General features: G+C 43.5%; 2 protein-coding genes across 3 annotated transcripts in view; one reads left to right on the top strand and one right to left on the bottom strand.

Moving 5' to 3' along the window:
* The window catches only part of LMTK2 (lemur tail kinase 2), a 177,059-nt gene extending 175,538 nt beyond the window's left edge, over positions 1 to 1,521 (bottom strand). The window contains exon 1 of the mRNA XM_027125761.1: positions 1,409 to 1,521. The gene's annotated coding sequence lies outside the window, so the exon portion shown is untranslated. The remainder of the gene's footprint in view (positions 1 to 1,408) is intronic.
* CCZ1 (CCZ1 vacuolar protein trafficking and biogenesis associated) lies at positions 1,405 to 22,635 on the top strand. 2 transcript variants are annotated; one of them, XM_027125769.1, is made up of 15 exons: positions 1,405 to 1,710; positions 2,691 to 2,788; positions 2,880 to 2,973; positions 3,255 to 3,332; positions 3,743 to 3,790; positions 4,374 to 4,457; positions 5,541 to 5,716; positions 9,832 to 9,913; positions 12,136 to 12,197; positions 12,498 to 12,609; positions 13,697 to 13,730; positions 14,376 to 14,493; positions 20,633 to 20,791; positions 21,077 to 21,204; positions 22,290 to 22,635. In XM_027125769.1, the coding sequence occupies exons 1-15, from the start codon at positions 1,597 to 1,599 to the stop codon at positions 22,343 to 22,345; spliced, it is 1,443 nt and encodes a 480-aa protein (XP_026981570.1). In that variant the 5' UTR covers positions 1,405 to 1,596; the 3' UTR covers positions 22,346 to 22,635. The 2 variants fall into 2 exon arrangements, with proteins under 2 accessions (XP_026981570.1, XP_026981571.1); XM_027125770.1 differs by lacking the exon at positions 3,255 to 3,332 and having other exon boundaries at positions 1,556 to 1,710.
* The last annotated feature ends 683 nt before the right edge of the window (positions 22,636 to 23,318 follow it).

The raw sequence follows: 23,318 nt of genomic DNA, 5'->3' as shown, positions 1-23,318 counted from the left end.
TTTCTAACAGGAGAATGTCATACACTAAAGCAAGTAAGGACAGTAATCTTTTGTCGAATAATGATTAAGGACTGGGAACTACTATCAACAACTACATACAATCATAGTCCCATTTAATTTTTTTTTCTTGCCTGGCACAGTGTGGCTTGCAGGATCTTAGTTCCCCAACCAGGGACTGAACACAGGCCAGGCAGTGAGAGTGCCAAGTCCTAACCACTGGACCACCAGGGAATTCCCACCAATTTTTTTTTTTAACTTATTTATTTTTGGTTGCATTGGGTCTTCTTGCTGCACGTGGGCTTTCATTAGCTGCAGAGAGTGGGGTCTGCTCTTCGTTGAGGCGTGCGGGCTTCTCATTGTGGTGGTTTCTCTTGTTGCAGAGCACAGGCTCTAGGCATGTGGGCTTCAGTAGTTGTGGCACCTGGGCTTCAGTAGTTGTGGAACGCAGGCTCTAGAGAGCAGGCTCAGTAGTTGTGGCGCACAGGCTTAGTTGCTCCGTGTCATGTGGGATCTTCCCGGACCAGGGCTCAAACCCGTGTGCCCTGCATTGGCAGGCAGATTCTTAACCACTGCGCCACCAGGGAAGCCCCACCCATTTAATTCTTAAAGTGAAATTCCTACTAGAAAAGCATTTACTGTTAGTTATTTTACATATAAGACACAGAGACTTGAGAAAGGTTATGTAATCAGTCCAAGGATGCACGCCTAGGGAGTGACAGAGCTAGAATAAGTACCCAGATCTGTCTCATGTCCAAATTCCAACACCGCCTCCCTAAACGTGAAGGTCTATTCTGCCAGGCTGGATAAGAAGTCCTGTTTCCAAACCTAATCTGTGAGGGATAACCTAAACTAAAATCTTGAGTTTGGTCAAGCGGTCTGCTGCAAGGGCTTGAACTCCAAGTGCCAGACATAATGAGCCGTTCCAACTGCCACAATTCACAGGCCCCAAAAGCTGAAAAAGGCGACACCCCGCGCTCCAAGGTCTGGGGCTGGGCACTATGGGGAGAGGCCACGCTCTGTCCCGCTTAGGCCACACACCGCGCCTCGCCAGGTGCAGCAAACTTTCTCCCTGAAGCTAGAGGAATCCGCGTGCGGCGCAGTCCGGACGGTTTGGTTTGATCCAGCGGTCACCTGAGGTCTCTCAAAGAGGGGGGAAAAAAAGCCCACAAATGCCCAGAGGGACCCTGTAGATGATGAAAATGCGCAAGTTGCCTGGCTGAATGCACGACCGCCCCTAACGCAGGGGCTTCCTTTGCACCTTCACACTACCTTCTACAGAAAACTATGTCCGTTTCATTTTTCTTTAAACACGCAACCCTCGCCTTCAGCCAGGCCAGAAATCTGCGAACAAACTAAAAAAACCGATTTCACCCTCAACTTAACTCTTACAGTTATAAGAAACACCTACCCAAGACACAAACGGGAACGAACCCACACAGGCGCGCCAGAAGTGGAAGCTGGGCTGCGAATTCTTCTTCCGGGCCGGCAGCGGACACTTCCGGGACGACGGCGAGCGAGGCGGAAGTGCGGTCTCCTCGCGGCAGCTGTATTTGGGCGGGCAGAGGGAGGCTCCCGGGGCTGGGGGGCCGGGCCGGGATGGCGGCAGCGGCGGCCGGGGCAGGAGCTGGGGCGGCCCAGGAGAAGCAGTTCCCGCCGGCGCTACTGAGCTTCTTCATCTACAACCCGCGCTTCGGGCCGCGCGAGGGAGAGGTAAGCGGAGCGGGGCCGCGCGCGGGCGTCCGTAAGCGGCCGAGGAGGGCGTGGGGCGGCCGTACGGCGTCGGGCCCGAGCAGCCGCAGGGTGCGCCGGGGCGTCGGCCCCGGCCCTCCCGGAGCCGGGCAGCACCTGTCACCCTGCCCTCGTCGAGCGGCATTTACCGGGCTGCTTTGTGCCAGGTGTGTGCCCGGGCCAGGGGCTACGGCGGGGGCCACACAACGCGGGCAGCGTCTGTTCTAGGTCCTGACTCAAAGCCTGTGTATTGAGTGAAGGTTCGTCAGGCTAATCACTCCACACAGGTGGAGTCTCTCTTCTCTACATCAATCCTGGGTGATGAAAGTTGAGTTTACGTCTTTGTTGCTAGAAGTCCCCGCCTAGAAGCGTGGAACAGGAGTGGGAGACTGTAGTCCTTTAAATGCAGGTTTGGGGGATCTTGCGGAAAGTTTTTTTTTCCAAATTAATAAATTAAATCGGATGGGGGCGGGTGGTTTTTTTTAATGGTTATTTTTTAAGGTGGGGACGGTACTTTCCTCAACGGATGTTCGGCGGTAGGTTGTGTTGGCAGGAAATCACGGTCCTTTTAAAGGCTGTCAGTCCAAATGCCTGTGAACCTGCTGGGTTTAATTTGTGGGGAGGTGTTAAGTCTGTGCACCTGCACACACGCTTATTTCTTAACAAGCGTTGGTGTATTACAAATTAGCATGAGGAAAGAAATCCAAAGACTGAGTTTTCAGAATAGTTGTCTAATGCTATTTCAGATGGCATATGATTTACTGAATATCACAATTACCTTCAGGCAGGTGGGCGTTGTTTACGCCGTGAGAAGATAATTTTTGTTTTTCTAAAAAAGGGTCCTTTGTTTTGCCAGCTAACGTGGATGGCATGCGAGGTTGACAGTAAATGTAGCACTTTCAACAGCTAAGACAGAAAAAATGCTTATGTCAGTGTTGTGATTCTGTTTCTTCATACTTTAGGAGGAGAATAAAATTTTGTTTTACTATCCAAATGAAGTAGAAAAGAACGAAAAAATTAGAAATGTCGGATTATGTGAAGCTATTGTACAGTTTACAAGGTAATACTTTTCAATGTGCTTTTGCAGAGTTCAGTGAATTCTTAAAACTTATGCTGGAGAATTGTCCCTAACATTCTTTTAACCTTTTTAGGACCTTTAGTCCATCAAAACCTGCAAAATCTTTACATACACAGAAGAACAGACAGTTCTTCAACGAACCAGAAGAAAATTTCTGGATGGTCATGGTATTTACATACACAGTATACCTTTTTGAATTTGTATTATAAAGTGATGGGTGATCTTTACTGTTAGGAATTCAGGAAAGTCCTCTAGTTATTGCATCTGAGGAGAGTTACAGTAGGGTTGGTGGCAGTTTAAAAATCAGACTCCTGTTTGGTGTATTTGTTACTGGGGCTCTTTTAAGAAGTTTTGGGTTGGGACATGTCCAAGTTTTTTAATTTAGGGGAAAATTTAAAACACATATAGTTGATAACATTGTGTAATTTCAGTTGATCAAACTTTGTAGGTTGTTAGGAATCCCATAATTGAAAAGCAAAGTAAGGATGGAAAACCAGTTGTCGAATACCAAGAGGAGGAGTTGCTGGTAATGTGTCATTTTTTATTTCATATTTTTAGAAAAAAATTTGTTAGTATCTTGAGTGACTTATTTTTTCAGATTTAAGCTATGTCACTTCTGCAGAAGTTTCTCAGGGTACACACAGCAAAATTTTATGCTTATCATTTCCATTAGCACAATCTTATAAAAGTGTGTATGTATCGTCTCTTACGAATGCCTTCTACTGATCATCTGTGTTTAAAGCCCTCCTAAAAATTGGGCTTACTGGTTCGTAATTGAATTTAAATACCTCTTATTTTCAGCACACAACTACTATAGGACCAAGTTTATGAGCATTGTATTGCTTTGCCAAGAGTCACTGTACCTTTGCTATGCAATAGACTTCTTTTGCTTTCCCTTAAATTAAGATCTGTGCCATGTCTTTGTGTTGTTTGTAGGACAAGGTTTATAGTTCGGTGCTCCAGCAGTGCTACAGCATGTACAAGGTAAGCGTGACATGCTTTCTGAATTGAGAGTCTAGCCAGTTAGCCCAGTTTACATGGGATGTTTAAAATAATTCTTAACTCTTTACATGACTGCGAGGTGACTATGTGTCCATTTTAGGGGGAGGAAATAATGGGGCCTTTGAAACAGTATTGAGGTTTATGCGTGCACGTACTCAGTACTGAGCCCTTCTCTCTTCCCAGACTTCTGCTAGGAGTATATCTGCATTAGTGAACAGTAGAGTCCATGTTCTTGAGGAAAGTACGTAGTGCAGGTATTTGCATGATTGAAGGGTCTGGCAATATTATTTATGTAAACTGAAACTTAGGTGTGAGTTCAGGTTTCAAAAAAAAAATGCCCAAAACAGTTAGGTGATTTTATAAAATTTACAGTATCACTTAACAGTGTTTTGGTATTTTGTGACTTATAACTCAGGCTTTCTCATGTAAATATTTTCTATATTCAAAAGGAATTGGGGGATGAAATTAGTGGAATTAATGTAAAGGAAAAGAAGAACTTGTTATATTGGGAAATTGAAGGACATAAGAAATTGACTTTTTTTTTTTTAATCTTTTACACCATTAGCTTTTTAATGGTACATTTCTGAGAGCCATGGAAGATGGAGGTGTCAAGCTCTTAAAAGAAAGATTAGAGAAATTCTTCCATCGGGTAAATATTTTGAATTTTATTTGTAATCTTGGTAATTGTCCAAACAGACTGTTAGAGAGTGACACAGACAGGTTTGTTTCTCACATACAAAAAAAATCTAGAAGTTGGAAATGGCAAAGAGCCTCAGGCATAGTGTGACAAGATCACACCAGTGAGGAGACTCATTAGATTTGCACTCTTGAATCAGAGCTTCTTGACATGTGTACACAGCTCCTTAAAGCATCTTGGAGATGTCTTTCGGCTTCATCCTTGTCCCACCTGTGTCTGTCCCTGTGGGCTTACTCAAAAGCAGACTTCCTGTGTGGTGGATCGGTTAATTAGCAAAATCTCACATTCTTACAGATCAATTATGTTCACTAAACAGGCATAAACTGTATTGACTCAAGGTGAAGCCTGTGGCTGTGACACAGGCTTTCTTCCCTTAATGGTGATTAGTGTGATTTTTCTTTCCCAGCTGATGGGAATGTGTCTACACAGCTGCCATGCTCCTTCAATGTAAATTTTGCATATTTGACCTTCCCCGGTCAAATCCAGTTTATCTTAGAGAAATGACTCTCAATTTATCTTTCTCCCTACACTACCTTTGATGTCTATTTTTGAATTATTTTGTTTGTTTTTTTTTAATTATTTTGTTTTTATGAAGTACTTTTCTTTCTTGTTTCTTCACTTTAATGACCATAGTTATTCACTCTGACTGTCCCCTCTTCCTCTTCTTGTCTTAATTTCTCTCCTGTCCATCAACACTGACTGTATGCCCTTCCAGCGTGATTTTAGTATAAGATGGCCCATGATATCATGTGTGGAGGTCAATCTAATCTGAGGAGCACTGATATGAAGACTTCAGCGCTTCAAAGACAGATAGCACAATGCTGAATGAACACTACTTATGTTTGAACTTAATTTTTTGAAATTGGTACTGATTTCAAATCCAGTTCCCTGTGGCTCACCTCCGTGTTGGTCTTGGCTGTGTGCTGTTTGCTAGCATGTAATTGTACCATAAATTAAGACTAATTATTTTCAGTTGTCAGAGTACTGTCTTCAATATACTATTAGTAACTTCTATGCCTTATTTTTTTCCTACAGTATTTGCAAACGTTGCATTTGCAGTCATGTGATCTACTTGACATTTTTGGCGGGATCAGCTTCTTCCCATTGGATAAAATGACTTATTTGAAAATCCAGTCCTTTATTAATAGAATGGAAGAAAGCCTGAGTATAGTCAAGTACACTGCCTTTCTCTATAACGATCAACTCATCTGGTAGGTGTACCCTACGGCTTGGTGTATAGAAGAAGAAAGTCTTTTAGGATCATAAAAAATAGCAATGACTCCGTTGATACCATGTTGTCAAACTGGAAGTAATAGCTGGTGGTGGGTGGAGGGGTAGGATGCGTCTTTTTAGATATTGTTAAAATAAGGCAGTGATTGTTTAAACCAAAATTAGGGTAATTTTGTTTAAAATTACCAAGCAGGGGAGTTTAAAACTGGTTCCACGGAAGATAGAGAAAATGTTAGGTTGAAGAATCCTTTTTTTAAAAAATTAATTTATTTAAATTTGGCTGCATTGGGTCTTTGTTGCTGCGCACAGGCTTTCTCTAGTTGTGGCGAGTGGGGTTACTCATTGCGGAGTGGGGGCTATTCATTTCAGTGCGCAGGCTTCTCATTGCGGTGGCTTCTCTTGTGGATAATGGGTTCTAGGCACACAGGCTCAGTAGTTGTGGCTCGCGGGCTCTAGAGCGCAGGCTCAGTAGTTGTAAAGCACAAGCTCGGTAGTTGTGGCGCACAGGCTTAGTTGCTCTGCGGCATGTGACATCTTCCCGGACCAGGGCTGGAACCCGTGTCCCCTGCATTGGCAGGCAGATTCTTAGCCACTGTGCCATCAGGGAAGCCCCATAATTTTCATACTTCCTTTTAAGGAAGCTAGTTTTTAAAAAATATCCAACAAGTTATAAGTGCTATAAAACCAGGAAGTAACCCACTGTCATCAAACTGTGTTTGCGTCCTGTAGTAGGGACAAATACATAATTTCTTTGATGAAAGCATTGATACTCAAGAAGCAAACATAAACTGTTACTAAAAGCTTTCAACTCCCGAACATGGAACTCTGGAAGAGCTGTGTGAACGTGCCTGAGACCGCGGGGAGAGGTCCCTGAAGACTTGAGTGAGAGCCAGCCTGTCTGTTCACAGCTGACAGTGGTCTGCCTGTGATGAGCCGCTGAGGTTCATGGGGGAGCAGCCAGCTGAAAGCCCTCCGGCAGCTGCTCAAGTGCATTCGGTTTTTGTGTTTGTATCTTCTGGCATGTTGTTTGTGCTCCGAGAACGTTGATGGTGAGCTCAAAGCAGATGGTAGGAAATACCTTAAGAGTTCTGTTTGGACCGTGTTGCGTCTAACTCGTGGATTTGGTTTTAGCAGCGGCTGTGAAAGGATTTAGCAGTGGCTCCTCTGTTGGGAGGAGGGTGTCAGTTGACTATCTCGCCCAGTGTTTTTGGCCTGTTTTTTTTTGCGGTACACGGGCCTCTCACTGTTGTGGCCTCTCCCGTTGCGGAGCACAGGCTCCGGACGCACAGGCTCAACGGCCACGGCTCACGGGCCCAGCCGCTCCGCGGCATGTGGGATCTTCCCGGACCGGGGCACGATCCCATGTCCCCTGCATCGGCAGGCGGGCTCTCAACCACTGCGCCACCAGGGAAGCCCAAGGGGTGAATGCTTTTATGAACAAATGCCTTAGCTATTTCTTAAGTTAATCAAAGTTGACCAGACTCTTTGATCTTGGCTAGATTATTTTACATTCAACACGTGACAGTGACATAGTCTGTATTATAGAGTAAACTGATCCTACCTTGAAGGATTATGTCGAATGATGGCCACTTCATTCTCGGTAACGCTCCCGCTGAAAGAGATTCTCGAATAACTTGGCATCGCCACCAGAAACAGAGTTGGCGGGCTCTGGAGAAGTGCATAGATCCCGGACCATGGCTGTGCGCAGCTCACAGCGCTGGAGTTGAGGCTTCATTCAGAGCAGGTGTGGAGGTCTTAGAGCAAAACAGGTGAAGCCCATTTAGCATTTAAGTAAAAACAAGGCACAGAGTCATATAAAACAGAAAGAAAAATCAGTCTTGAGAAAGTAGTAGCATCTCATGCACACAAATAAATCAGTTGAGCAGAAGAATAATTTTTCTTTTTTTTAAATCATTCATATCAAATGACTATTTGAGAAACTTTTGAGAACATCTGTACTTCTGAGCACCCGTAGGCTGTTTCCTGTTTTTTTTTTTTTTTTTCTGTTTCCTGTTTGATGTGAGCCATTGACAGAGTTCTGAATCATGTGGACCTGTCAGTACAGGGTTTTGTTTGCTTTTATTTGTTTACTTGTGCTAAGAAAGGAACTCTTGTTTTTTTGGGTTTTTTGTTTGTTTTTACTTTTTATTTTGAGATTATTGAAGATTGGCATGAAGTCGTAACAACTTTTCTGCAGCGGTAACATCCGGCATAATTATAACACAGTATTACTTCATTCACTTTTGTTGGGGAGCAGGAGTTGGGATGGGGGTGGCAGGTACTGGGAAGAGGGTTGCTACAGTCGGAGCTCGTGGACGTTCCACAACCCGGCAGGCCTCCCCATAGGCAGAGTGGGAACCGCCTACTTGCTGCTTCATGCTCTGAACAGCTGGCTGCTACTTATTTTCCTTATAAATTTTCTACCCAGAAAACCAGCATCAAAGTACTTAATGCCTAGCATTAAATCTTAAGTGCAATAATAAATGCAAAGCCCTAAGCACAGCGCACATAGTAAGTAGTTAAGAAGTGTCTTCCGTTTCCTTTTATAGGGTGTTTTCTGCTCAGTGTCTCTGGTCTGGAGCCGTACTGTCCAATAAGCATATGATGCAGGCCACAAATGTCGTTTTAAGTTTTCTAGTAGCCACAATAAAATAAAAAGAAACTGGAGAAATCAATTTTAATAATATATTTTTTTACCCCAATATATCTCAAATATTTTTTCAACATGTAAACAATATAAAAAATTATTAACGAGCTACTCTTTTTGTGCTCAATCCTAAAAGTCCAGTGTGTATATTACACTCATCTCCACCAGCCGCATTTCAGGTGTTCAGTAGCCAGATGTACCCAGTAGCTACCGTTTCCGGAAGCGCAACTCTGGAAGAAATTGCCCAGAGCATGAGTCTTTACATGCTGTCTGCTGCTTACCGTTAGCAAGCTCTCTCCACCAGGAGTTATGTCTTGAATGGAAAGGAACATCCAGAGCCTGTTTTGTGTCTTTCTCTTTCTTTCCTCAGTTATTTCCACAAAAGAAAAGAGTGGGGGACCTTCTGTGTGTTTGATCTGAAAGGTCCATCTGCCCGGTCGGCTGCAGGTTACTCTCAGAATTCGTGTTGTCACAGGCCAAGCGCTGACAGTTCTCAGCTGTTTCTGTTTTGGCCTCACCTTTGGACCCGGGACTTCGTTCTGCTTGGCAGGAAGCTTCAAACTGCTTCAGGGTGTTTGGCCCCTTTAGAGTTTTAGCTGTGGACAGACATTCTGAAAATGGGAGAGGAGAGGTGGTGTAGGAGGAGGTGGAGATAAGACAAATGGGAGGAGTTCAGGGAAGTGGGCCGGGTTTCTGTGCCGAGCCGGGCCGGACTTATAACATAACCTGCGATTCCACTGGGAAAGAAGACAGAGCCCCTGGAACGTGGTGCAGAGGCTTGGTTTATATCTAGTTAGACTTCCTCAAGGATTTTTTCAATTCTCTTGAATAGAAAAAAACGCCCAGATACAGACTCATTGTCTGTTTATATCCTTATCTGAAAAACCGGTTTCAGGTAGAGTCCAACAACACCTGCTAGTTTCTCAGTACTTTTCCAGGTGCCAGATTGGATGGTTTGCCCAAAAGTTTGTTTCTTTCTCTTCCCACTTTTTGCGTACACTGAATCGAGAGAATTAAAATCCAAATACGTTTCTGAGACATAGCGTTTTGAGTTCCCCGTCTACAGCATAGCAGTATGTTCAGGATGCGGGGTGAAAGAAAGTGGCCTTACCGTGTAACCCAGAAAGTGGACAGAAACCTGCTACCTCAAGGGGAGCTGCTAATGCTCCCTGGATAATCCCACGTGGTAGGCAAATCAAATCTGCTGTGACTTTTTACTTCAAATGGCATATAAAATGCAGGACTATGTAGTAGCCTTTAGCAGGTCAGGGTAGAGTTCTAGTGCTGGACTCAAGTTTAATTCATTCCATTCTTGAACTTTCCATCAAGGAAAGGGCTTCTTGATATCATGCAAAAAAAAAAAGAGAGAGGTGAACTTTTATCACAGAGCAATGGAAAGACAGAAGACCAATTCCAGACTTTTAACACAGTGCTTTTCTGATGTTTCAGGAGTGGATTAGAACAAGATGACATGAGAATTTTATACAAATACCTCACCACATCTCTATTTCCAAGGCATATCGAACCTGAGGTATGATGGGGTACTAATCTCTAGATAAATAGATAGATGGATAAATAGATATATAGACAGACATATATATATATATACACACACACACACACATACACAGATTTGGGGGTGGAGTAACTTGGTGGGTGGGGCAGTTCTGATCTGTATTTTACATTATTAGTGTGATGTTTATTCGTGTAGCTGTCCGTTGGTATCCATGGGGGATTGCTCCCAGGACCCCCCAGATACCCAGATCCACACACGTATGCTCAAGTCCCTTATATAAAATGGCATAGTATTTGCATGTAACCTACACACATCCTCCCTTACACTTTGAATTGTTTTTAGTTTATTATAATACCTAATAAAATTGAACAAAAAACACCTAATACAATGCAAATGCTATGTAAATAGTTGCCAGTGTGTGGAAAATTCAAGTTTTGCTTTTTGGAACTTTCAAAAGAAATTTTTGCCCCAAATATTTTCAACATGCGGTTGGTTGAATCCACAAATGTGGAATCTGCAGATGTGGAAACCTCAGATACGGAAGGCCAACTGTATATATTTAGTGTGTGTCACTTAGCACAGAAAACCACGTATGTCAGCTTTTCTTCATTTTGTTACGTTCAAATGCAGTTGCAAAGCTATGTTTTTAAGGGGAGCAATTCGTTGAGTAGAGGAAAAACTGGATTTTTAGGTCGGGTTCTGGGAACTCTGAAAATGCCAGGGATCTTGGACAAAACAGTGGTTAATTCTGTGGTCTTTTCACGTACAAACACGAGATCTGATTTTGAGTTGATTTTATACTTCCCGCCTGGCTTTTCCATTCTGACAATTTCTCAGTTTTCTGCAGAGAACTGTAAATAATACTGCAGTGTTTTCTGCAAAGTATCTTTTCTTAGCTTTAGTTAGGTTGGAAGTGAAAAGTGTTCGTAAACCATAACATTATCATTTTGACCCAGGAGCGCATACACGCACCCTCTCCCTCGCTCTGTTTTTTAAGGCCATGACCTGAAACAACAGGAAAAAAGTCTCTTTGATAAGAAATCTCAAGGTTTTGAGAAGGACCTGGTCCTGCACTTTGCTCCTTTCTGGGTAGTTTGAATACAGTGGCTAACGTTTCTGGAGTGTGTACCATACGCCAGACACGGTGTAAGTGCCCAGCACACTTGCATTATCTCATGACATCCTGACAGCCGTCCTGAAAGCCGGGTACCTTATCTCCATCTTACAGATAGGAGACCCAGGCCTGGGGGGCTTACGTGATTTAGCCCCATGTCACCCAGCTAGTAAGTGAAGGAGCCAGGACTTGATCTCGGGGTCTGGCTAATGCTAAAGCACCTGCTTCCAACCACACCCTCAGAAGGATCCTTCAGGAGGCTTTCCCATGGTGGACAGTGCTGTTGCAACAGCAGAACACTCTATTGGTGCTTTATTATATGTCTAAAGAGCCGGGCTTATAAAATAGGGATGTACGACGTGGCAGTGAGGACGTGGATGTGTGAGGACTTCTCTCGCTACAGGCTGCACGTGTGAGAGCTGTGCATTTTCACTATTGGATTTACTGTTTTTCAATCTTTCATTTTCAGTTACATGCTAGAATTTTATATAGACTAGAAGAACATCAAGAAGTTTTAGAAGAATAATAAGTTTTAGCTAATGTGACTATTAGACTTGGAATTTTTTTTCATTTCCTATGCATATTGAAGTAGTGTATCTTCAGCAGAAGAAACCAGGAATGGGTTACAAACATAGATCTATGAGGAGGCACCATGTCATGGCTGAAGGCAGGGACTTTCAGGTCACACAGGCTTGTGTTTGATGCCTGGCCCCTCCACTCAGGGGCTGGGTGTGCTGGTGAACTTCTTCAAACTTGTTTCCATTTCTAGAAAATAGGAAGACGGCATTCCCCATAGGGGTGATATGAGATGAAATTATGTAATTTATGTCATCGCCTAGCACGTATTAACCACATGGGAGATTTCAATTATTGCTGTAAAAGGAACAAAATCACTATGTGGAATTTAGGGCACAGTGAAGTTATGATAGTTCTGTTTATTAAAACCAGTGAGTTCTTTCTGTACCTCTGTAATCACCCCTCCCTTTTTTTTGGTGGAGAGGAATATGGAAAATTGATATAGAAAAATGGCATGGAGCCAACTAGTAAATATAAATGCTGTTTTTCAAAGTTTTGAATATAGGAAATCTAATAAGTCATTTGTCAACATTAAATTTCTTTACAGTTGGCGGGAAGGGATTCTCCAATAAGGGCAGAAATGCCCGGAAATCTTCAACACTATGGAAGGTAGGACTTCTGTCCTTTGATAGACAGTATTGGATTTTATTATCTTTTTTGGTAAAGATAAAATCATGAACACTGAATTACCTTTGTGCTACTCTAGTGACAATAATCAACAAAGGAAATTCTTTTGTTTCCAATGAATTAAAATGATTACTTTTTTGTATTCTGATCTGATGTTTTCTAAGTAATGTCTAGCTTCCCAAAAAGGCCGTATGTTAACACCCTTATAGGAATGCACTGTTTATATATTCCTGTTTATAATCTGCCTAATTGAATCAAGTCATCTCTGTGCTTCCTTTTCAGATTTCTCACTGGACCCTTGAATCTGAATGATCCAGAAGCAAAATGCAGATTCCCCAAAATTTTTGTAAATACAGACGACACGTATGAAGCTCTGCATTTAATTGTTTATAAGGTAACAGTGGCCTTTCTCTCCAGGGTTACAGATGATACTAAAGTAAATCTTTCTGCACGGGTACACTAGTCGGTGCGCAGACCTCACGTTTCTTGGAACAGGTGTCGCAAGTTCTGATTATTGTAAAACTCAAAATGGGTGCTTTCTGGAGTAAGAGGGTTACTTTCAGTCCCCATTAAACAATAGTTCTGTGATTAGCAAGAGTCACTGTCTGAGGCTGTGACTCAGATTTTTCAAGTCCTGCACGCGGACAGATCAGAGGCCGTCAAGGCCGGTGTTGCCTGTTGTTCGATGCCTGCCCACACTCCAGTGGATTCTGCCTTCGCTCTGATTTTAAAGCTGCGGACTTGCTAATTCCATAAGGATAGTCTGAGTTTCTGTCAGGATATTATCTTCTAAGGATGTATATTTATGTTAGGTTGGGTTTATTTATTTACTTATCTTTGGCTGTGTTGGGTCTTTGTTGCTGCGCGCAAGCTTTCTCCAGTTGCGGCGAGTGGGGGCTACTCTTCGTTGCGGTGCGCGGGCTTCTCATTGCGGTGGCTTCGCTCGTTGTGGAACACAGGCTCTAGGTGCGAGGGCGGTAGTTGTGGAACACAGGCTCAGTAGTTGTGGCTCGCGGGCTGTAGAGCGCAAGCTTAGTAGTTGTGGTGCACAGGCTTAGTTGCTCCGCGACATGTGGGATCTTCCTGGACCAGGGCTGGAACCCATGTCCCCTGCATTGGCAGGTGGATTCTGAACCACTGCACCACCAGGGAAGCCCCATGTTTTGGTTTCTTGTTAGAGCATTTTAAATCATCTCATTTCCCTTATAAATAGTTCATTTTGCATCTCTAACTAATAAGGACCTCTGTTTTAACATCACCACCTGCCATTATCACACTGGACCAAAATAACGTTAATAACTTCCTTAATACCATCTATTATCCAGACCCTATCCAGATTTCTCCAGTTGACTAAAAAAGTCTTTATAAAGTTGATATATTTAAATAAAGATTTAAACAAGACCACTGCATTTGATTATTTAAGTCTTCTTTTTTGGTACCATTATCTAATCTTTGGTTTCTTTTCTCCCCTCCCCCCGCAGGCCATGAGTGCAGCTGTGTGCTTTATGATCGATGGTAGGTACACACCTGTATCTGATTTCACCTGATTAGCTAAGCCTTTTCTCTTTACACTTTGCTGTGGTCTGTTCCTAAATGATAAACAAGTTGTGGTAGCAACAGGGAGGCTGTATTAAGCCTCCATCTGGGGCCTCTGCCATCTTAACCAGCTATTTCTAATATCGTTAAAGTCCCAGCTTTCTTGCTTCTCAGCAGTAGGACCTGGGCACCTTTCTGTGCCTTCCTGCCCGTGAAACGATTATGGGAGTACCCATCTCAAAGGGGGCTTTAGGATTAAATGAGGGAATATTTGTAAAGCGCCAACAGTGCCTGGCCTGTGAGTGCTGTGTAGTGTTTGTTAAATAAATATTTGACCTTCCTAGGTCTACTGGGGATAGGCAGTCAATTTACTACCCCGCAGGGAGTGCTTCAGTCAACATTCACAGTGAGATAGTTCTTTGCCTTTTTTTGGTCTTAAATATGACTGATTCTGGCTCCTCTGTTTCTCTTCTATTTGGGAGGGGAGGGGGACCTGATCATTTAATTATTTTCCAGATCAGTACAGTTTTCATTTGAATATTGTTGTTAAGATGATAAAATGAAAATTGACCTTTTTAACACAGTGTCCTCACACTCACTTGTGTTTCTTGAATTACTTGTTAGCTTCTATCCAGCCTACATTGGACTTTTGCCGAAGACTGGACAGCATTGTTGGGCCCCAGCTTACAGTGCTGGCATCTGACATTTGTGAGCAGTTTAACATCAACAAAAGAATATCTGGGTTTGTACTTTGCTTTGTGTTTGCTTTCAAGCATTTAACTGGCTTTGGAAGAATAAGGGTGGTTTTTGCTTAGAACATGGATGGTGTTAAGGTTCGTATAATCTCTGAATCCAGAGAACAAATGTGTTGTTTGGTCCTGTCTGCAAAGCTTCCTAGGGAGCTGTTCGTGAGTTTTTCTGCCCCACAATGATGGTCGGGGCTGGGTCTTCTCTTAATGCATCCCCTCAGCCCTCCCCAGTGGTGGTGTGAACATGTGGGGTTAGGTGTGCTAGCTCCGCCTGTGGTCTTGGCCTTGTGAGTTCACTTCACATCCCACATGACCCGCCCAGGCTGTGAAATCCACACTGGCAGAGGTAATCAGCAGGGTTTTGCTTTGCATAGACGGAAAGCACTTTGCCTCTTGTGCAGAAGTGTTCCTGGTGAGGTTGCCTGTGACGTAAGCCAGTAGGCGTTGGTGCTGAGTCTGGCGTCTTGAAAGGCTCTAGACTGAGTATCAGGAGACTCGAGGTTAAACTCACCTTGGTTCTAAAAACACCCTGAAAAGTCACTGAACCTCTTTCTACTCTTTTCTCAGGGCAAAGTCAAATGACTGTAAAGTGTGTAGATGGAAAGTACTTTAAGGAATAAAAGGCTTCTTTATATGGCCTTCCCATGTGTTTGAGAATTTACTAAAGTGCTGTGAATTTATATATAACCTTGTGCTTGTCGTGATCATATGTTGTATGTATGTGGTCTTACGTAAGCACCAGCCCACAGAGAGGTCCCACACGGGCTCCAGGTGAAAGCACAGGTAGGTTTTGTATCTGCAAGTGGATTTTTACTGCTGACAGCTTACGTAGTTTTAGAAAAGATACAGCGAAGGAATGAAAGTGCCTGACGAACTTACATCTTGACAGTGCTGTTTAATCTAATTTTTTGACCATGAACCTGCCAGATTTTCAATTTTGAAGGAAGCATGTGCCTTAAATCTGTGTTGGATCATGCAGGTTATGAGTGGAGAATGATCAAGTGTAGTTACTTACATCCCCAAACCCTTGGGAGATGACTGGACATTTTAACTGCTCTGCCTGTGCTTTCGGCAGATATGATGAATATCAGGTAACTCACTGACAGATATCCAGAGATAAACTTGCTGTCTAGTACCTTTTATTTTACACATCAGGTTAACCCTCTTGGGGATTGTACAGAAGAAAGGAGATGGCCTTGGATATTAATTATCCTATCATTAGACAGCAGTTTTCTCTCCAATATTTTATTACGAAAATTGTCAAACATAGGAAGGTTGAAAAAATTGTACAGTGGATACACATATACCCCCACTTAGATTCTTCCATCGGCATTTTGCCATGTATGTTTGGGCACAAATCTGTCAATTCCTGTCTACAGGACTGTTAGGAGAATCACTGCACAGTACCATTAGCCCCTGGAGGATAGGGTACCTGGCAAACGTGATGGTAAAATAAGTGCCACACAATTTAGGGGTGTGCCCAATAACAGGAATTCTAGGAATGTAGTTGTTCTTGTCTTTGAAACCGTGACCTGAAGATGGCTCTCGATGCATCTGAGATGTTATATGTAAGGAGCTTTGATTGCCAAACCGTAACCATCAACTGACTAAAGATAAAAGCTTTTGAGTACAAAAGATAATGTAGTTTTCTTCCAGAAATCCTTCTGACCCAAATCAAGCCATTTTATATGCCAAATCTGGGACCTCCATAAGTCATATCCCAGAGAAATTAGAGGCAGCCCTGAGGGAGGAAAGACCCCAGCCAGCAGCATGTCAGGAGCATTGTTGGGGGGCAGAGGAGGCTATGTTAGCCAGCCGTCCTGATCCCAGAGACCAGCTCAGGGGCCTCTGTTCTCTCGGCTGCAGCCCCCACTAGAAAGTGCCCACAGGGCTGTGTGCCAGTGTTTAGCGTTGTGTCCAGATTTATAAACTGCATCTCTTAACGTTCCTTTTTTTTTTTTTTTTTTTTTTTTTTTTTTTTGCAGTACGCGGGCCTCTCACTGCTGTGGCCTCTCCCGTTGCGGAGCACAGGCTCCGGACGTGCAGGCCCAGTGGCCATGGCTCACAGGCCCAGCCGCTCCGCGGCATGCGGGATCCTCCCGGACCGGGGCACGAACCCGTGTCCCCTGCATCGGCAGGAGGACTCTCAACCACTGCGCCACCAGGGAAACCCTTAACGTTCCTTATGAAATTGGGGTTAGCCCTTTAAAGAATGGTGTGAAGTAGGTTTGTTTGGTGATTGGTTTCTATTCCTTTGTGGGCCACCTCAGTTTTTTTCTCCTCTAGAACTTAAAATTCTATTTTTTTTCTTTTTTTGAGAGTAATTTATGTCCTTAATTTTTAAAGGATTCCAAAATAGAAATATGGGATATCTTATTTGGCTTCTGTCTTTCTGGACTTGTACACGCATATAAACACAGTGACATACACACATGGTGTTTTTTACACATGGACTTTTGAAAATATATCATGCTGTAAATCTGCAGCTTTAAATAAATGAATATGGTATGAGCATCAGTTTAAACCAATAAATACAGACCTACCTCATTCTCTTTAATGGCTTCATAGTATTTAATAGGAAAGGTGTGTTTTATTTGCTTAATCGTTCTCCCATTTAATGGTTAGGGCTGGTTATGGCTGTTAGTATTACAAACAGTTCTGTATTGAACAGTCTGGTACTTAAACACCCAATTATGTCCTCAAGAGAAATCCCTAGGATTGAGATCTGGAGCAAAGGAAATGCACGCTTACCATGTGGCTCGGCTCCCGCAAGGATGGAGCCATCTTCCCCTCCCGCCAGTGCCACCAGCTCCTGTTCTCCATGCTCTCGCACTTTGACAGTGACACTGAGGTTGGGCATCTCCTCGTCTGTTTATGGGCATTTCTGTCTCCTCCACAAATTGTCCCCGTCCTCTGGCTCTTTCCATTGAAGTGCTTTGTCTTTTTTCTTTTACATCAGTACTCCTAATGTAATACCCTTGTCATGTTGCATCCTCTCTCCTTTGTATTTAGTCAGTTTTATTAATCATTGCCTTTGGATTTGTCTTCAGTGGCACACTTGGGGCTTTCCACCCCAATATTGTAAAAATGTCCCATTTTTATCTCTGGTACATTCCTGGCTTTATTTTCTGTGTTAAATCTCTAATTCACCTAGAATTTTTAAGGGCTTGCAGGAGGGCTGTAACTTAAAGTTTTCCCCCAAATCGATGGTTTTCTGAATCTGAGACTTCAGTTTTTGTTTCTTTCACACACCCCTATTCACTGGCCAATTCTAATATTAAATTTGAAAAGGCAGGAAGGAGGAGGAGGATGTAGAAAGTTATTAGGAAAGGAGCCTCTTTCCTGTGAGCAATTTTTTTTGGTAATCCTTTTTTATCAGTCTTCTTGAATATATGTGTAAAGTAGCCCAGTTGCCTAGGAGGCTGACTGCGCTGGATTCCTCCCACAAGTGAGCAGTGTAACCATTAGCAGTAAGGTTTGGTTATGATCAGACCCCGGATCGGACATGGGGAGGAGCCGGACGAAGGCGAGATGGGAAGAATTGGCCCCGGCTGTGGTCAGTGGTGTTTAATGGTGGAGCACGGTGGAGGAAGTCTTCTTTGCCTTAAGTTTGGTCTGATTAGTGAGGAATGGCCAGTAGCCATATCCACCTAGAAATCATCTATCTGGCAACCTTCAGCTCTCTGGAACACAGCCCAGAACAAATGAAAACCACAGCTGGGCCCTGCTCCCAGCCAGCTGCCCAAGTCCACAGGCGAAACTGCGAGCAGTTACGTGTGCGCTGAACATCTGGTCATTTCCTCCCCTGGTTCACAGCTCACAGTAACCTTTCCAGGTGGGCTTTGGAAGTGTGGGAAGGTTTTCACATAACTGGTCCTTAAACATATAATCTCTGGCATCTCAGTAAAATTGATGCTCTTTACTCATGGGAGATATCCCTGTGACCTCTTTTTTTGTATATAAATTTATTTTATTTTTGGCTGCATGGGGTCTTCATTGTGGTGCGTGGGCTTCTCATCACGGGGGCTTCTCTTGTTGAGGAGCACGGGCGCTAGGCGCGTGCGCTTCAGTAGTTGTGGCACATGGGCTCAGTAGTTGTGGCTCACGGGCTCTGGGCGCAGGCTCAGCAGTTGCAGCGCACGGGCTTAGTTGCTCTGCAGCGTGTGGAATTGTCCCAGACCACGGCTTGAACCTGTGTCCCCTGCACTGGCAGGCGGATTCTTAACCACTGTGCCACCAGGGAAACCCTGCTATTTTTAATGTGAGCAGATCTTGTTATCTTTTTTCATTTTTATTTTTATTTTTTTAATTAATTTTTTTTGGCTGCGTTGGGTCTTTGTTGCTGCATGCGGGCTTTCTCTAGCTGTGGCGAGTGGGGGCTACTCTTAGTTGCGGTGCGCGGGCTTCTCATTGCGGTGGCTTCTCTTGTTGCAGAGCATGGGCTCTAGGCACGTGGGCTCAGTAGTTGTGGCTCGCGGGCTCTAGAGCACAGGCTCAGTAGTTGTGGCGCACGGGCTTAGTTGCTCCGTGGCATGTGGGATCTTCCCGGACCAGGGCTGGAACCCGTGTCCCCCTGCATTGGCAGGCGGATTCTTAACCACTGCACCACCAGGGAATCCCCGCTATTTTTAATGTGAGCAGGTCTTGTTTTCTTTTATTAACAGTACATTGCAGGTAACTGTTTTCTATTTTCGTTTTTACATCATCCTTCATGGTGGGTGGAGCGGAAAGAGGGCACATTTGCCCCTGTCCTAACTACCTAAATAACGTCTCTCATGTGAATGTCCATGTGGGATTACAAAAGGAAGAATTCCGATCTTCTTAGAAGAGTGTTGTACATGTTATAAATGAGAGAAAGAGGAACGCCACAGTGTTAGACAAGTAACCAGAACTTTAAGCCTGATCGAAGGTCATAGAAGTTAGTCTGTCCAAACGACGAAATGTACAACTCTTTGCAAACTTCTTTTAAAATTTTCATCTTTCCAGAAAATTTTTCTTGTAGTTATACTTGCTTTTCTTAGACTTAGGGGCCTACTCAAAACAAATTCTGGTTTTATAAGAATTCTGTTTTCATTTTCCTGGGAACTAATTGTCCACATTCTTTCTCGCCTAGAGGTAGAGTATCACAGTAGTAACCACTTCCCCGGAGGCCGGATTTCCGGCACCCTCAGCCCCCCAGTGCGTGGCTGCTCCCCCTGTAGTAAGCAGAGAAGGCTTCTGGCCCCCAGTGGCAGGGCTGCCCAGGCTCTCACGCAGACCCCCGATTGTGAATTTAAGGCACAGTGAGAGGTGAGGGAGGGGAGACCCCTGAGAGCCGAGTGGCCCAGCTGTCAGGGTGGCTCCCCGAGGGGTCTCAGACTCTGACCCGGGAGACAGCAAAGTAGCATTGCCCAGTCATCCAGAATAATGAAAGGGTAAATCCCAATTAAATACTTCAGAGGAGGTTCATACGTTTTAGAATGATCTCTGAGTAGGATGATGAAAGCTTTGTTACTTACAGTGCTAAGCTTCCGTTCTGTGGCAGTTTACATACATGCAGCTGTGGGATACATGAGATGTATGGGGGTCAGCAACCTTTTTCTGCAAAGGGCCAAACAGTAAGTACTTTAGGCTTTGTGGGCCGTGTATGTTCCAAGTACTCAACTATCCTTTAAGCGTGAGAGCAGCTGTAACAATACATAGGCATATGGGTGTCCCAGTAAAACTTTATTTAGAAAAACAGGGCCTGGTTTGGTCCCAGAGCCATAGTTTGCTGATCCCTTCACTGGAAGGGTGAGTGGCCTGCATTGATTTACTTTGTATTTTGTTTTTTAAGTGAACAGATAACTGAGTGACTGCTGTTTATAAAACACTGTACTTGAAAAAAAAAAATCATCACATAATGGTTAAAATATTTGTGGTTTTAAACGTACATACTTGAGCTCGCTGGGAAATTCAGTCATTTTGAATACCTCACGGATATCAGATAAGTTACTGCCGAATATTACGTCTTAACTGAGGTTCTTGATTTGAAGGCCCAGCCATTGAAAATACCACCTTAGCCATTCCACATTTAGAGTTTTTACAGTGTAGTTGTACATTTGGGTAATTGTTCTTTCAGAAAGTTACCACCTCCATAACATGTTTTCACAGGTCTGAAAAAGAACCCCAGTTTAAGTTTATCTACTTCAACCATATGAATTTAGCAGAAAAAAGTACAATTCACATGAGGAAAACACCCAGTGTGTCACTTACGTCTGTTCATCCAGATTTAATGAAGATTCTGGGTGACATCAACAGTGATTTTACAAGGTAATTCTAACCACCTCACCAGTTAGGCGTCCACTTTCTAATAAGAGGACATTAAAGGAATCATCTTCAAAAACCGAGTGACCCCAGGCCCCTTCAGAGGTCTTGACTACCTCCCTGGGCACCAGTTCCAAACATCATTAAGCCCAGAAGGGGCTGGTCACTCACAGGGGACTCCCTGAACTTTTCAAATGGCTCAAGTTTCCTGTTTCTTGTTTTAGAATGTTTTTCACAATCCAGCTGTATATATAAAATAAACAATTGCGTTTTGAAACTCTTTTCTTACAGAGTGGATGAAGATGAAGAAATCATCGTGAAAGCAATGAGTGATTATTGGGTTGTTGGGAAAAAGTCTGACCAGCGGGAGCTGTATGTTATTTTGAATCAAAAAAATGCAAACCTCATTGAAGTAAATGGTAAATAGGGTTTGGTATTTGAGCAGAATTTTAATGCTACTGATATTTAAAAACTATCTTTTCAGTGTACTAAGGACATGCTAAATAGAACAAATCATGACTTGAGGTTTTAAGCAGATGCGCCTGTTGCTTAAAAGAAATCATCATTTGGTCTATTCAGGAGTGGGACAGTGGGGCGTGCACCCCAAGTGTCCACTGTAAGGATAATCAGGTGTGAGGTTTCTTCTGCAGACATCTTCTGGGGTGTGTTACATTTTTCTCTTGATACCAATACTTGTATTAATAGTCAATGCATTAGAAACAACCTCAGGGAATACATGCCTCATTTATTTATTTATGGCTGCGTTGGGTCTTCGTTGCTGCGCGCGGGCTTTCTCTAGTTGTGGCGAGTGGGGGCTACTCTTTGTTGCCGTGTGCAGGATTCTCATTGGAGTGGCTACTCTTGTTGCGGAGCACAGGCTCTAGGCGCGTGGGCTTCAGTAGTTGTGGCACACAGGCTCAGTAGTTGCAGCTCGCGGGCTTTAGAAGAGTGCAGGCTCAGTAGTTGTGGCACACGGGCTTAGTTGCTCCGCGGCATGTGGGATCTTCCCGGACCAGGGCTGGAACCCGTGTCCCCTGCATTGGCAGGCGGATTCTTAAACACTGCGCCACCAGGGAAGCCCCTACATGCCTCATTTAAAACAGGAATTGAGTAAAGTCCAGATAATGACGCCACTGTTGCGGAGCTCCTGATCCACAGTTCAGGGCTGCAGCTAAAGTTTCTGTGTTTTTGAATCAGATTCCTCAAGATTTTAGAAGTTGTGCTCCTCACGCCCCAACCCGTGGGTGTCTTAGACACTTTGGGTTTGAGCTGTCTCAGGCCCAAAGAAGCAATGTTACATAGTGTTAAAGTCTCCTGTACGTCAGGTCCTTTTTTCTTTCTCTCGACTTAACATTTCTTATTAAGGCTTCTGAGATTTAAGGTCAAAATTAATGCAGACCTTTATTTATGACCAACTTTACTCCAGGGAATTTAAGGTACTGATATATAACCTTTTAAGTGAGAATTTCTATACCTTACTCACCGTTTTCTATTCTTTTTGCAGAAGAGGTCAAGAAGCTTTGTGCGACGCAGTTCAATAACATATTCTTCTTGGATTGACTGACAAGGGCTCACCGAAACATCTTTTAAAAAAACAGCGCAGCAAGCATTTTGTTTACCTTTGCAGGTTATTGGTCATATTATTGACTGGATTAATGACAATAGTAAAGCAATACTTGCTTTGAAGAATCAAATTTCTACTCAGCCTGATGATCCCCTGAGGTTTTTAGATTTTGAATATTTATGTGGAATTAAAGGTAGCCAGCTACATCTCTTTCATTCCATTCTTTTGACATTATGTGACTATTTTACTGGAAAATAAGACTAATAAATTGTTAAAGTTTTTAAAATTCTGGTCTTGCATTGAGTCTCTCTGGTTGCTTGTTTGTAGACCGCACCAGCCACGGGTCCCTGGTTCATCCTCAGGAATACTCTAGCAGCGAAAGGTGCTCAGAGTTCGGATTCCTTCCCTGCTCCCTAGGCCTGACGTGGTAAACTATGAGGCATTTGCCCAAAGTAATTGCTGGACTTGGTTTTTATCTTGAGCAATAATGTGATTTTTAGACCACAAATAAACATCAGACAAAGAACTTAATGCAAGTGCCCCAGCATGCTCCAAACATAAGGCCACGTAGAACTCCCAGGCGGGCACAGCCCCACCTGCATGCTCACAACTGAGATTCAGCCTGGCAGGATTTGATTTAACTTTTGGTGGACTGGACATCCCAGAGTTTGGTTGAAAACTAGCCGGGCATGGTCTGGAAAAACCGGTACCAACCCGGCCCTAATAGGAGCTCTCCACGGTCCCCCTGCACCCAGCCTGTGAGTTAGGGTGGAGCAGGGAAATGACTTCTCATCTATTTGCAGTTATTTTCATTGTCACCCGCTAATTCACAATCTCCCTTATGATTTCCTCTTACCCCGTGAGATACTTAAAATGGTATGTTTTAGTTTCCAGTGATCTCAGGCTTTCTTTACTGTGTGTTTATTGCTGACTTAGTAGTTGCAGCAAGAATAGATCATGGTCTCTGAT

This window comes from Aethalodelphis obliquidens, unplaced genomic scaffold (assembly GCF_003676395.1).
Source record: "Aethalodelphis obliquidens isolate GAN/ISIS:26980383/991018 unplaced genomic scaffold, ASM367639v1 scaffold30, whole genome shotgun sequence".
Lineage (NCBI taxonomy): Eukaryota > Metazoa > Chordata > Mammalia > Artiodactyla > Delphinidae > Aethalodelphis > Aethalodelphis obliquidens.
The sequence above is the reverse complement of the archived record's forward strand: the minus strand, read 5'-3'. Positions and strand labels throughout refer to the sequence as shown.

Excerpts from the sequence above, each read along its gene's own strand:
- CCZ1 (XM_027125769.1), top strand. The coding sequence starts at position 1,597 with ATGGCGGCAGCGGCGGCCGGGGCAGGAGCTGGGGCGGCCCAGGAGAAG. Across the intron at positions 12,198-12,497 it reads AATCTTCAACACTATGGAAG|ATTTCTCACTGGACCCTTGA; the intron begins GTAGGACTTCTG and ends CTTCCTTTTCAG. Across the intron at positions 14,494-20,632 it reads ATCAACAAAAGAATATCTGG|GTCTGAAAAAGAACCCCAGT; the intron begins GTTTGTACTTTG and ends ATGTTTTCACAG.